This window comes from Rhinoderma darwinii, chromosome 7 (assembly GCF_050947455.1).
Source record: "Rhinoderma darwinii isolate aRhiDar2 chromosome 7, aRhiDar2.hap1, whole genome shotgun sequence".
NCBI classification, from domain to species: domain Eukaryota; kingdom Metazoa; phylum Chordata; class Amphibia; order Anura; family Rhinodermatidae; genus Rhinoderma; species Rhinoderma darwinii.
The window spans coordinates 37,225,597-37,239,873 of record NC_134693.1 but is presented as its reverse complement, the minus strand read 5'-3'; the positions used below and the strand labels follow the sequence as shown (position 1 = coordinate 37,239,873).

The 14,277-nt window shown below is 39.2% G+C and overlaps 1 protein-coding gene across 3 annotated transcripts in view; it reads right to left on the bottom strand.

The window, feature by feature from the left end:
- Window positions 1–14,277, bottom strand: part of SNX7 (sorting nexin 7) — a 69,714-nt gene that overhangs the window by 19,281 nt on the left and 36,156 nt on the right. For all 3 annotated transcript variants that reach the window (XM_075833178.1, XM_075833176.1, XM_075833177.1), the window contains exons 2-6: window positions 9,223–9,405; window positions 8,360–8,470; window positions 7,507–7,671; window positions 5,112–5,310; window positions 3,913–4,112 (exon numbers count right to left, since the gene is read on the bottom strand). In XM_075833178.1, the coding sequence (XP_075689293.1) occupies window positions 3,913–4,112; window positions 5,112–5,310; window positions 7,507–7,671; window positions 8,360–8,470; window positions 9,223–9,405 (858 nt within the window). The remainder of the gene's footprint in view (window positions 1–3,912; window positions 4,113–5,111; window positions 5,311–7,506; window positions 7,672–8,359; window positions 8,471–9,222; window positions 9,406–14,277) is intronic.

Sequence of the window (14,277 nt, the reverse complement as noted above, 5' to 3'; positions counted from 1 at the left end):
TTTTTTTTTTATAAAAAAGAAATATTACATATACAGAGGGATTATTGTGGCTACTAGTGTTTGGGGACTTTTTTTTTCCAATAGCTGTCAGATAACCCCTTTAAATATGATTTAATTTCCATGAAGTCAGGTTAATACTTTTCATCAAAATATCTCAATATTTTTGTTCACAACTTCCCAATAAGAGTGTGAATGAGATTTTTGTAAATTAATGTTATTGATAGCATCTGCAAAAGTATGTGGATATCAGATAACTCACAAGCTGACATTTAATCTCCATTTATTTAGTCCAGAGAAATTGTACGAATGTAGGAGGAGAACGTTTTTGTTACAGCTAATTAAATGCCATATTGATGCAAATTGTATTTCTCCCAATGGCGGCTAAAGAGTAAAATGTAATATTAATTTTCCTCCTAGTAGTAGCAGTTACCAACTTGATAAAAAGGTCTCCTGAAGGGAGACCAAACCTAAAGTCTATAATTAAAGGGGTTGTCCAGATCGGGGGCTGTTTTTTATACTGAGGACCTATCCGCAGGATAGGTCCTCAGTATATGATCGTGGGGATCAGACACCCGGACCCCGCACCGATGAGCTATCCCAGCTGCCACCTGGTGCCGGAAACTCTGCACGGGTGGGAGACGGAAGCAGAAGGTTCCCACAACTATATAGCAGCCATGCTGCAGTACTGCAGCTCTGCCGCTATTCAAGTGAATAGGAGCACGGCTGCAATAAACCATCACAGCCTTCCTTTGGATAAACTGGGGTTTGTAAGTATAAAAGGTTGAACTTGATGGATTTAAGGTCCTTTTTCAACCACTAAATCTGTAACAATGTTATATAAGACATAGTTAAAAAGGGGTTGTCCGCTTTGGACAATCCCTACTCGTTAGAATGGTCCCTTGACAATTAAAATATTACAAAGTGTTCCCTGCTGGGCCCCCTGTGATCAGTTGAATTTGAATTTGCCTGCAGCGCCACCACAGGGGAAATTAAACATTACATAGTGCCCATTCAAATCAATGGGTTGTATGTGTGATGCAGGACAGAAAACGTCCTGCAGAGCGAACGACGCTCTTTGTAACCACTCTCAAATCTGGGCAAGCGATAAAAATCCTTAACAGGAGACCCCCATCTATAGACCCAGAGTTCCCTAATAAAGTATATGAAAATGGGTTTTCTAAACTGGACAACCAGTCAATCCGGTAGCGTGCAGGAAGGTTTTGAAAAACATCAGCAACAATTGCCACTATAGATGTTAATATGTACCGGAAGATAAGGGAGGGTTACCACATGTGAACGGAGTCATACTTTAATAGTGTGTGCTTCTCAGAGATTCTATACTCTTCACTCATAAGTTATTTTTCCCACTGGTATTACCCCTATACAGGATACTGAAATCTAACCAGATCGCTTCAGTAATATTTACAGTTAAGTCCTGTCAACTTTTATAAGATTCCAAAAAATACGAAGGCCTTATAGCCCGTAACGAAGAATGTTAGAGGGTGGACATGTCTATATGAGCTCACCAGAGTGTCAGAAAACCCAGGAACATGTGAATTAAAAGAAAAAGCTGCTGGAATTAACATTCAAGGAGCAAATATACATTTACTGTCCTGATGAGAACTCCAAGAGCAGAGGAAAGGAGATAAAGGGGGATTTTAGGGGGTTGTATAAATTCACGAAGAAAAAAAACCAAACAATAATGACCACTATATTGGGTGCACCGTTCTAGTAGTGGGTAGAACACTACTCATTCATCAGAGCAGCCTAAATTGTGACTGTGCAGTCATTGGAGTAGGACCAGTTTGACATGGCAAGCCTACTTTGAAAAACGATCATTTTTTACCAAGTTATAAACAATTTTAGATTTATGCGAATTAGTTTCTTAATAGACAACTGGGCGTGTTTTTACTTTTAACCAACTGGGCATTGTACACAGGAGTGTATGACGCTGACCAATCAGTGACCAATCAGCGTCATACACTTCTCATTGTTCCAGCCCAGATTCTTTCACTGCACAATCACACTGTAACAATGGGCTGGAACAATGAGAAGTGTATGACGCGGATTGGTCACTGATTGGTCAGCGTCATGCACTTCTCTGTACCGCGCCCAGTTGGTAAAAAGTAAAAACACGCCCAGTTGGCCATTAAGAAACTAAATAGCATAAATCTAAAATTGCTCATAATTTGGTCAAAAATTATTGTTTTTCAAAATAAAAACCACTGTTATCAACATGACAGCGCCGACCAGATTATGTAGGAAAGAGGGCACTTATAATCTGGTGACAGAGCCGCTTTAAGGACAATGCAATTTTCTTTTCTAATTTTTTCATCATCACATTCCAAGAGCCATAGCGCTCTTACTTTTCTGTCGTTGTAGTTTGTTGTTTTTTTTGCGGGTCGTGTTGTATTCTTCAGTAGCACAATTTCTGGCTAGATATAATTTATTGGTTATATTTTTTTTTTTTGTGTTATTTTTTTTTATTGTGGTGCCAAATAACCCAGCAATTCCGCCATTATTTTTTTGCTATTTACCGTGCGTATAAAAAAAAAAAAAAAAGTAACTTTATTCTACAAGTCGGAACGAATACGGCAATATCAAATCTGTTTAGTCATAGTACTTTTGCACAATAAAAGCTAGTTTTTTGGGGGTAAAAAAAAGGACATTTTTGTGTGTAGCCGCTGTCATAGCTTTTTTATATTTTCATTAAGGTAGCTGTTTAAGGGCTTGTTTTTAGCAGGATGGGTTGTAGTTTTTATTAGTACAAATTTCCAAGAGGCAAAGAAGACCGGCACTGCTCCGGCTCTTGGAGCACTAGAAGTCCCAGCACCATACACTTAGCACAGTCCTAAAACGGCTTCACATGAATTCACAATAGATGGTGCTCAGTGGTGTATAGAGTAAGAGCTAGCAATACAACTTGAGCAGAGAAATTCCACGGCACTCACCATTCAATAAAATCTTCTTTTATTGAGGCAAACGAAGGGCAGCATGGACATGCAGCACAAGCCTACGACCGTTTGCATGTGCCCACACTTGGTCAAGGTCTCCTTGACAAAGCGTGGGTACACGGGAAACGGCTGTAGGCTTGTGCTCCATGTCCATGCTGCCCTTCGTTTGCCTCAATAAAAGTAGATTTTACTGAACAGTGAGCGCCGTGGAATTTCACTGCTCAAATTGTTTTTATTGGTACATATAATAGGGGACTTGAAGCAGCGGTCATTTGACCGCTTACGTAATACTTTGGAATACTTTTTATTCCAAGGCATTGAGGGCCTTTGTCACACAACCTTTGTACGGACATCTAGGGGTCAATATAAAAACGATAATGATGAATGTATGTTCACAAACCAACAAAATAATCTAAATAAATACAAATTCAATAGAAACTTTATGACAATAGCGTGAAAACCCTAGACAAAAAACGTGAACAAAAATAAAAACGCCCAACTGCGACACTGAGAAGTTTTGTAAAAAAAAGTAATGCTGTCACACAAATGACAATGCACATACCCAATGAACTGAAAATAAAGTTGTTATCAGCGCAGTGACCAACATGCAATATTTTTGGTTTACGAAGGGCCATCTATCTATATAAACAGTTACGATGCCTGCCGATTGCAGCCTGATCTACATGTGAAGAATAAGTGTTAAAATTAATATAACTAATAAAAGACTAGACAGATGTATGGGGCATTCTTCATGTACTACTAATTCAGATATGATAATTCCTACTGACAAGTTCACTTTAACAGTCATAGAATAGCTAGAAGCATTGAAAAATGTATCAGGAGAGGAATGCGACTAAAACTTCCAAGTCACAGGCCTAATCTGCTCATCATGTTACTGCCACGGATTCAATGCAATCCCTTGTGTAACATAAAACGTACATAGTAAAGCAGTACTTACAGAAAGTGTTTCACTGTATAGAACATATTCATGAATAATTGGAATCAGATCGCTGGAGAGATTAGAATTTAAGGCTTCGGTGACTTTGCAGCACTTGTCTATGCAGCCTGCCACTCCTCTCAGGGGGTCCACCAGGTCCTCTTCAGAGGCCGACCACAAAGTGTAGATAGGACCATATTCTTTCATCTCCTCATAATAATCTATGGAGTAATACATAACATTTAAATTAATAGTTGAACAGAATATGCCCCTTTTGCTGTTCTGTACCATTTCCAGTTGATTTTCTTGTCCTGGATAAGAAGATAAAGAGTGTTTTGAATTTTCCTGATAAATGGCACCACTCTTATCCATGGGCTGTGTGTATCTGCCAGCCGGGCAGACGTACAGCTCCTGCTTACAGAAGCAAAGGCTTTAACCTCATGCCAAACATTAACAATGGTGCAAATTTAAAGTGTAACTAAACTATCAAAAAACTTTTGACATGTCATAGTGACATGCCAGAAGTTTTGAGAAGTGGGGGTCCGAGTTCTGAGACTCCCACCAATAACTAAAACAATGCGAAAATCAACCCATAAACGTGTTCCCTTTTGCCGCTCTTGACTGCAGGTTCTGTAGGTGACCTCCCGACTACCTCCCCTAAATTGGGCTAGACTACATTTGGAGGGGGACTGGTGGAATTCAATACGTTACAAGCAAGGAGTATAGTTCTGTTAAAACACTCCCATGACAAAAAGGCTAAACTGCAACGTAAACAGTTTAAATGGTAACTAAACTTAAAAAACTTTTGACATGTGATAGTGACATGTCAGAAATTTTGATCGGTGGGGTCTAAGCACTGAGACTCCACCCATCGCTAAAATGAAGCGGCAGAAGCACTGGAGTGAGGGCTGTGCCACTTTGTCTCTGAACGGCTTTCCTCAGAAAGCCAAGTTAGCAGTGTACGGGCTGAATAGAAAGTCTACGAGTCCGTAGACCGCTCGTTCGGCTTTCCGAGGCAAGTCGATCAGAAACTAAGCTGCAGAGCGCTCACCTGAACGCTTGTGCCACTTTGTTTTAGCGGTGGGGGTTTCAGTGCTCAGATCCGCACCGATCAAAACTTCTGACATGCAAGATTTTTTTAGAAGTATAATTACCCATTAAGGGGTGGTCCAAAGAGAAGCCGCTGGCTAATATATGTTATGCAATTTAATATTGTATACCTTTTTCTTCCTTGTGAATTCTGTGAGACACTTTGTCTAATACAGATATTTTCTGGCCAAAAGCTTCCACATATTCTCCCAATTCTGTAAACTCATCAGGGCGATTTTTAACTCCCCTCACAGAAGACGCTACGGCTTTGATAGTCTGCCCCATTCTACTAAGAAAGCCAGGACCTTGTTTTTTGTGAGACGTCAGCTCCTACGGGTAAGGATACAAAATTAGCCATCCTGTTTGTGAAAGAAAAAAAAAATCACTTCATTCTTTTTACTGTTCGATTTGTCAAGTGCTAAACATTGTATTTAGCCATTTCTTGGCTATATCTGTTTTTGGGAAAGCTGGCTGACAACAATATAGTCACTTGCTTTTCTGACACTTGTAAATGGCAACGCCACCAATTTTGTAGGGATACATCCACAATTTATGTATTGCTGCATAACTATGCAAATTTACCATTAAGGAGTTCAGAAGAGGTTGTGGACAAGCCCCGTGGGGGCTTGTTTGTCACAAAGCTTTTTTTTAAAAACCAATACAACTAACACATAGTTTAACAATTTAATAGGAGAGAACTTCAGGACTTTAATTTTAGGGGGAATGATCTTTAAGCTTATATCAAGTGTAGAGATAATGCCAAATTTACTCGACAAATATATTTTTACTGTTTACATGCATCCATATTGCATGTCTCAGGATGAACATCACTAGAACAAAGTGACAGCGGTAACTTTGCCCTTACCGGGTGGCTGCACAGTTGGTCATTGACTATAATGGGCCGAGTCGAACAGACAGAAGTCAAAATGATATAATTTATTTTTTTGGGAAAGTAGATTTTATTGAGTTTTTACAACTTTTGTGTTACAAATACAAACCATAAACCCTTTCCACCCAATACCCTCAAAACTATTATATCAATACATTGGAGTCATATGAAACATAATATGACATAACAGCTGAAATGCAGTACCTTCCAACCCCTTTTATGATCAAGAACATGTAATAAAGAGAGAACACAATGCAACAATTACACATATATTACATCAGAGTGCAAAAGCAGAGCCAATCCAGAGCACTTAAAAGGGGTTTTCCCATAATCAATATTTTTCACCTATCCACAGAATAGGTGATAAATATCGGATAGGTGGTGGTCCGACCACTGGGACCCCCACCGATCACAAGAACAGGCTTACCTTGCTCTTCCTGGAAGCCCCATAGGAATTGAGCAATAGTGCGCATGTTTGACCACTTCTCTATTCATTTCCATGGGGCTGTCGAGCGCTTTCTTTGGCAACCCCATAGAAATGAATGTAGCGGTGGCCGAGAATGCGCACTACCGCTACATTCATATCGGGCTCACAACAAAGTAAGCCCATTCTCGTGATCGGTGGGGGTCCCAGCGGTCGGACCCCCACCGATCAGATATTTATCACCTATCTTGTGGATAGGTGATAAATATTGACTATGGGAAAACCCCATTGTGGAGGGAGGAAAGCTTCCAATTGCTCAGGGTGGGCAGATCCCACAGGACGTCCGTATCAGAGTGATGATAGGGAGGAGAGCACACATGGCAGTCTCAAGGGGGTGAAGCACACACACACACACACACACACACACACACAAACATCAGTTTGGGTCAGAATAAGGGAGAAGAGATTCTTCATGGGCTGTAGAAGGGGTAAGCAGTACAGAAATTAAGCGGAGCCAGTACACATGATAGCTAGTAAAGGGAGCAGCATCCTGGACACACAGACTTCGTATCCATGTATTACTGGGAGGACATGCCCACATGAAAAAAGCTTGAAACTAGGATGTTGCATATCAGGAGGTCCGACAATTTTTAAAAGGAATAAAGATTGTAGCCCGACTCCTAATGCAACTTTTTTTAATTCAAGGTTACCACTAACCTATGCATTTTTTTTTTCAGTCTCAAAGGTGCCTATAGCCTTCAAATCTGGCATCAATCGTACGCGATACTTATCACACGGTCACAGGAATTCAGAGAGAAGATTGAGGAAAACAATAGAACGATAACATAAAATGCTGCTAACTCAGCCTTCGAATTGTAGTCTTGCAGAATTATATTATATATTGCAGAGCTAGAAACAAGTGATAGAGTATCAGATTTTTTTTTTTAAGATTATTCCATCCTAGATTAAAGGAATTCCACAATATACCCAACTGTACATCTAGATCTCTATAAAAATCTTATAATGCTTAAAAGTTATATTTTAAATCAAAACCCTCATTAAAATGGAGCAAATTCTATTCAGTTTCCTGGAAAGAAGTGTTTAAAAATTAAAATTCATAAAAAGGAAACCACTTGTGCAGAAATAAAACATAACCCATTAAAGGACTAATGATTAAGGCTAAAAACTTTTTAAACTATTAGAGAACTCTTACCCATGCTTGAGCTGTAAGGAAAATCTTGAAGTCTTCATTAAAAGTTAATGTGGGATGATCAGCTATTCTATTCAAAAATTTATGCAGTGCCTTTCTCCGAGTCTCAATGAAATCGTCATTAAACCTTTCCACCATTCCTTTGACTATGAATTTCTCTGGTAACGGCTTAGAAATAGAAACATAAATGATAAGTCCTCGTAAATACACAATCCATTTATGGTTTATTAATAGCTGTCCATTAGGACTATGTAGTAGCAATGTCTTGGAGATGCTGGAATGTCCCCTAAGGAATTACACTTTCTGGAATATCAATATGATTCTAAGTGCCAAGATCCTCAGGCAAAATGACTGAAACCAGAGCTTGGAACGATCATAAAAGACGCGCGGCCAAATATTGCTCGGTTTCAAATCACATCATTTTGTAGTCGTAGTTGACATCATTAACAAAAAAGAAAATGCTAAAAACTCAAATACTCTACATAACCTAGAGGCACATGGGACAGTAAAGCTGTGGAAACTCTGCAGCGTTTTACAATAGCAGCAAAGTGGAGGATATTAATTCAAAATCTTATTCTCTCTCGCAGATACCATATCCAAACGGAGCGGCAGGGGGGCAGTGCCTTCACACAGCTGCCTGCGGGGCTCTACCATAGTGCATGAGGCCTTTTGTTCATTACTTTTATTTATAAAGATCCCCCTCTCTGCTATGTACATCTTCCTTTACCCTTTTGCTAACTCGTGGTGCCAGCCATTTGTTAGCCAAAAACGGGCTGACAGACTCCCATTAAACATTTGTTTGATCGTACGATTACATTAAGCATCGAAGCTCAGAAATTATTTAGTCAGTACTTACTGGAATTATTAAAGTTGGATGGGCATCTTCAAGTCTGCTTTTTAACCACAAGAAATCTTGATATCGTCTTCGAACTTCAAACTCACTTGAGTCAAATTCACCACGAGTAGTCTAAAAATAACAGATAAAAAATATATCCCAATTGTTTGATGAAGAATTATGTAGTAGTTATACAGCAGAAATATATTCTCATGCCCAGTACAATGAGCGGATAAGAGCACAGCAAGTTTTTCTTATTATACGGTAGATTAGGTCTAACCAACTTTGCGCGCTACTTCTACTGATTTAAGACTCAGCAACGTCTGCAGAACAAGGGTGAGGATGGTCACTGGTGAACCGCATAACCGGACTAACATCGTAGTGGCTTTGTACTAGTTTTTACTTCGCCCTAGTGTATAAATAGACCAATGACATCTATCAGGCTCTGCTCCCACTGCATTTCAACCTTCCGTTGGAGAGGTTTGTCGAAAGGATTTCCTAACGTACACATTGGCTGGAAGGCTGTGATGTATAATAGGCTCTATTGTTTAAAAAAAAAAAAAAAAAAAGCTATACAGCATGGTATAGATGTTTTTTTGCAGGATGGCTCTGGAAGAAAACATAGTCAACAATGTTTTTCTATATGTATACTGGCCCCTTTTAGCATCCTTTGTGGGAATGGAGACCTACGAATAGGTTTGGCACTTGATGCGGGAGCTCTCCCGGCGCATAATCCGCATGTAGGGCTTGAGCCTTGAGTGTAATGGGAACGAGAATGCAACGATCAACAAAACAAATTGATTTCAGTGATATAGGTTTCTTTTAAATTACAAGGTATGGTATGACAAAACAGATTAAAGACATTTTAGAATTTTAATGCAAACCTTTGTTGCAATCCTGTAAGTAATAAATGTTTCGATGGTTGTGATGTGACTTTCAGGCTCATCAACCGTAATGAAGAGGTCTCTGACTTCAGGTTCATCCTCAAACTTAACCTGGTTGATCATGGATGATGGAGAGGCCAACATCAATGGACTAAATGAATTGCCATCATTCAGAGTTGCATCCTATAATAAAGAAATACATATTTTTACAAAAAGGTTGCAGCACCAAAATTGATACATAAAGGCAGTTAACTATATAAATGTGGACAGCATACATACAAACATAAAAAAACAAACACCACCAAATAATTTGGTCTATGAAGTAACTGAAGAAAATAATGTGAGCATATGTATAGTTGCAAAAAAAATCTGTGACATCAGTTAAGCTTCCCCAAACTCGATAATCCTCCACAAAAATTTTAACACGACTGGATTATAAATCTAACCATGGCTCCAACATACTATGAAATGAAATAGAAATTTCTATATATATATATATATATATATATATATATATATATATACACACATACACATACATACATACACACACACACTCTTTTTAATGTATCTTATGCATCAGATATCATTAATGTAATTTAATATGAAACTACAAGACAGTATCAGGGCCAATATCGGAGAAGAATAAAAGAATAAGCAAATAAGTCTAGTTATCATAAAGGTCTAACTGGCCCTTTAATTCTATAGCATTTGTTGTATCACTACAATTCAATTACACATTATTTTCTTTTAGATCTAGGGGGCATTTGACAACAGCCAGGAAGAGTGTAATGGTTTGCTAGTTCAATCTAAAAACAGATCAAGTCAGCTTATTTCATGCCAAAATGCATCTCTGCCTCTGTAGAGACAGTCACGTTTGTTACTATGGTTATAAGGTGCAGATACTTACATTAAGCTGAGAAATTAAGTAACAAAAGAGAAAATTTATTAGAAGGCAAATTACAAATGGTTACATCATTGCAGTGATATGAATCATTTTTTTTATTATAATAAGAAATATATACACCACTCAGCCAGAACATTTAAACTACTGATAGGTGAAGTGAAGGTTGATTATTTTAGGACAATGGCGCCTGGCACGTTGTGGGATCTATTAGGCAGCAAGTAACCAGTTGGTGTTTGAAGTCGATGTGTTGGAAGCAGGAAAAAGAAAAAGCAAGTGTAAGGATCGGAGTAACTTTGACAAGAGCGAATTGGTGATGGCCAGACAACTGGGTCAGAGCATCTATAAAAACGACAAGTCTCGTGGGCTGCTCCCATATGCAGTGGTTAGGATAGGGCTGGGCAATTAAATCGGAAAAAAACCCAAAACCACAACTCAGTATGGATAATTGAGGTAATCTTGCGGATTTCGTTTTTTTCTCCAGTTTCAACTGTATCTGCGACCTCCGTGATATATATGTATACATACAATATACTGTTATGTCAAAATGGGGATTGCTATAGAGAAGGAAAGTAGATCAGAACTTCATGGCCAGGTGAGAATAAGAGTTTCTTTTATTTCCGATTTCCATGTCAAAAGTGATACACCACTGTAGAATAAGAGCATTTTTAAGTAACGTTTCGGGCGAGATAGCCTTCATCAGGCTGGCCAAGTCAAAGGATGCTTTATTTAGGATTTTCTCTAATTTGTTGCAACAGTAGATACCATCTGAGAACAGCGCAGGTCTTAGGTTACTACTTCGTCCTCTAGGTATTTTGTTAGTATGATAGTATTCAGATAGTGTGAGGGTGTGTAGTTTGAGAGAGATCTCCTTTCTCTTTAGTCTTTCCACATCTTTGGAGATTAAATCCGGAGTTGGGGTCGTCAGGTCCTCTGGTACCTTGTATTGTGGATGTGATGCAGATTAAGTCTTCCTCGGTAAAGAAAAAAAATAATTGTCAGGGACAGTAGATGCTGGTTGATTTCCAAGGAGACACATGGATGTGGTTATAATAATTGATTGATCACCTGTGTTTCTGTAGGAGGTGCAGGATCCTGTGGGGGCTGAACACAATTTCGTAGAGCAAGTCAGACAGCACCCTTGTTTAGTGTAAGTATGGCTGGGTGCCAGATCTCGTGGCGAACCCCCTCACCACGTAACAATTATAGAGTGGGAAAGTAGATCAGCACTCCAAGCTCAGGTGAGAATAAGTGTTACTTTTATTTCAGTATTGAGCATTTAAAGCAACATTTCGGCGAGATACTCTTCCCAGGATTCAAGCTCCAAAGATTCAAACTCCAAAGATGTGGAAAGTCTAAAGAGAAACGAGATCTCTCTCGAACTACACACCCTCACACTATCGGAATACGATCATACTAACAAAATACCTAGAGGACTAAGAAGTAACCTGCGACCTGTGCGGTTCTCGCACTATATCGATTATTGCAACAAATTTGAGAAAATCCTAAACAAAGCATCCTTCAACTTGGCCAGCCTGATAAAGGGTATCTCGCCTGAAACGTTGCTTTAAAATGTTTGATGATCCTACAGTGGTGTATCACTTTTTACATTTAAAGCTGAAATAAAAGAAACACTTATTCTCACCTGGCCATGGAGTGCTGATCTACTTTCCGTCTTTGTGATTGTTACGTGGTGAAGGGGTTCACCACGATATCTGGCACCCAGCCATACCTACAATAAACAAGTGCGCTGCCTGACTTGCTCTTCGAAATAATGGGGATTGCTGTGATGAGATAGAATATATATAGGCAATAAATTACAATGCAGGCTGCATAATTGTAATTGAAAAACAAGATAACGGACTAGCCATAGACAATGGGAAGAAGCTTTAGAAATAAAAAGCAGCAAGGTCTGCCAGCTTACACAATCCTTCAAACCGTGCATTGTGGAAGAGCAAATTACAGTTACAGCTTAGCTATTATGTCAAATGTCTGAGAGCGGAGAGAACGTTTTTTGTTTTTTTTTTGTTTCCAAGGCCATCCAACCCAAATTTTAAAACAAGTATTGTTATAAATTAGCAAAAATGCATGAAAAAAAAAAAAAAAACGCAAAATCAGCACAAAACAGTAAAGCAAAACAAAGTTACTTAGCTCTGTGTGTAGATTTAAGCTGTGAAAAGGGGATACAGAGGAACTACTCTATAGGCCAGGATCACAAACACAGTTTTGATTAAGTTTTTGGCTCAGTTTTTTGAACCAAAGACGGAAGTGGATCCAAACGGAAGGAAAGGTATAAAGAAAAGATTGATGCATCTTTTTTTTTGTGTGTGTCCACTCCTGTGTTTGGCTAAAAATTCACGATTTATCCAGATAGAAGTCTCTCCCAGATGGGGCAGGGAGCCACCGTCTGCCGTGAGATTCAGATTTTGCTCTGCAAGGTTCCGTGGGTTGTAACCTTAGCACGGCGTATTTATTAGGACAAAAAAAATAAAAAATTTAATTGTACAATGGCGACGAGTTTCGAGCTTGGACGGAGCTTATCCTCAGACCAATATAGTATTTAAAGTGTCATCCTGTTAGACCTCATGCACACGACCGTAGCCGTGTGCACGGCCGTGATTTTCGGGTCGGCCGGCTGCGGACTGTCAGCCGCGGGCCGCCCGCAAATCATAGGACATGCACATGGCCGCCGTCATTGTTTTCAATGAGCCCGGACCGCAGAATATGTCCGTAATAGGACATGCCCGTTCTTTCTGCGGTGCGGGTTCCCGGGCCATGCATGGACCGTAAAAACTACGGTCGTGTGCATGGCCCCATAGAAAAGAATGGGGCCGCAATTCTCCCGTGGATTTTCGGGGGAATTGCGGCCGCAAAAACACGTTCGTGTGCATGGGGCCTTAGTGGCTATTTAAAAGAAAAGAAGAGGGGAGCAGGAATTATAAGAAAAAGTGTACAGAGCTTACTCAGGACTTAGCCTAATTGAATTAATTACGTTTCAAGTGTGATAATGGTTTGGTGAAGTGGGATAATGAGGAGAACTTGTGAAGTGATGCTGATAAACAGCTGGATTTAAAATATATTGCTGTGTAGAGTGCAACGGAGAATCCACGTACCTATGGAGTATATGGATCTTTGCATAGGAACATAGTTTATTTTTGTTAAAGACAAAAACATTTTTTTATACATTTACTGTATGTCACATTCTTCATATGTTTCAAATAAATATAATCAGTATTTCGGTGAGGACATGTATGGCAGTGCAAAAGGTATTCAGGAGTTAGATTTTTAAAAAAAAGATTTTTTTTATATATATATATATATATATATATATATATATATATATATATATATATATATATATATATATATATATATATATATACATACACACACACACTACTGTTCAAAAGTTTGGGGTCACCCAGACAATTTTGTGTTTTCCATGAAAACTCACACTTATATTTATCAAATGAGTTGCAAAATGTCTAGAAAATATAGTCAAGACATTGACAAGGTTAGAAATAATGATTTTTATTTGAAATAATAATTTTCTCCTTCAGACTTTGCTTTGGTCTTGGAATGCTCCATTTGCAGCAATTACAGCATTGCAGTCCTTTGGCATTCTAGCTGTTAATTTGCTGAGGTAATCGGGAGAAATTTCACCCCATGCTTCCAGAAGCCCCTCCCACAAGTTGGATTGGCTTGATGGGCACTTCTTGCGTACCATACGGTCAAGCTGCTCCCACAACAGCTCTATGGGGTTGAGATCTGGTGACTGCACTGGCCACTCCATTACAGATAGAATACCGGCTGCCTGCTTCTTCCCTAAATAGTTCTTGCATAATTTGGAGTTGTGCTTTGGGTCATTGTCCTGTTGTAGGATGAAATTGGCTCCAATCAAGCGCTGTCCACAGGGTATGGCATGGCGTTGTAAAATGGAGTGATAGCCTTCCTTATTCAAAATCCCTTTTACCTTGTACAAATCTCCCACTTTACCAGCACCAAAGTAACCCCAGACCATCACATTACCTCCACCATGCTTGACAGATGGCGTCAGGCACTCTTCCAGCATCTTTTCAGTTGTTCTGCGTCTCACAAATGTTCTTCTGTGTGATCCAAACACCTCAAACTTCGATTCGTCTGTCCATAAC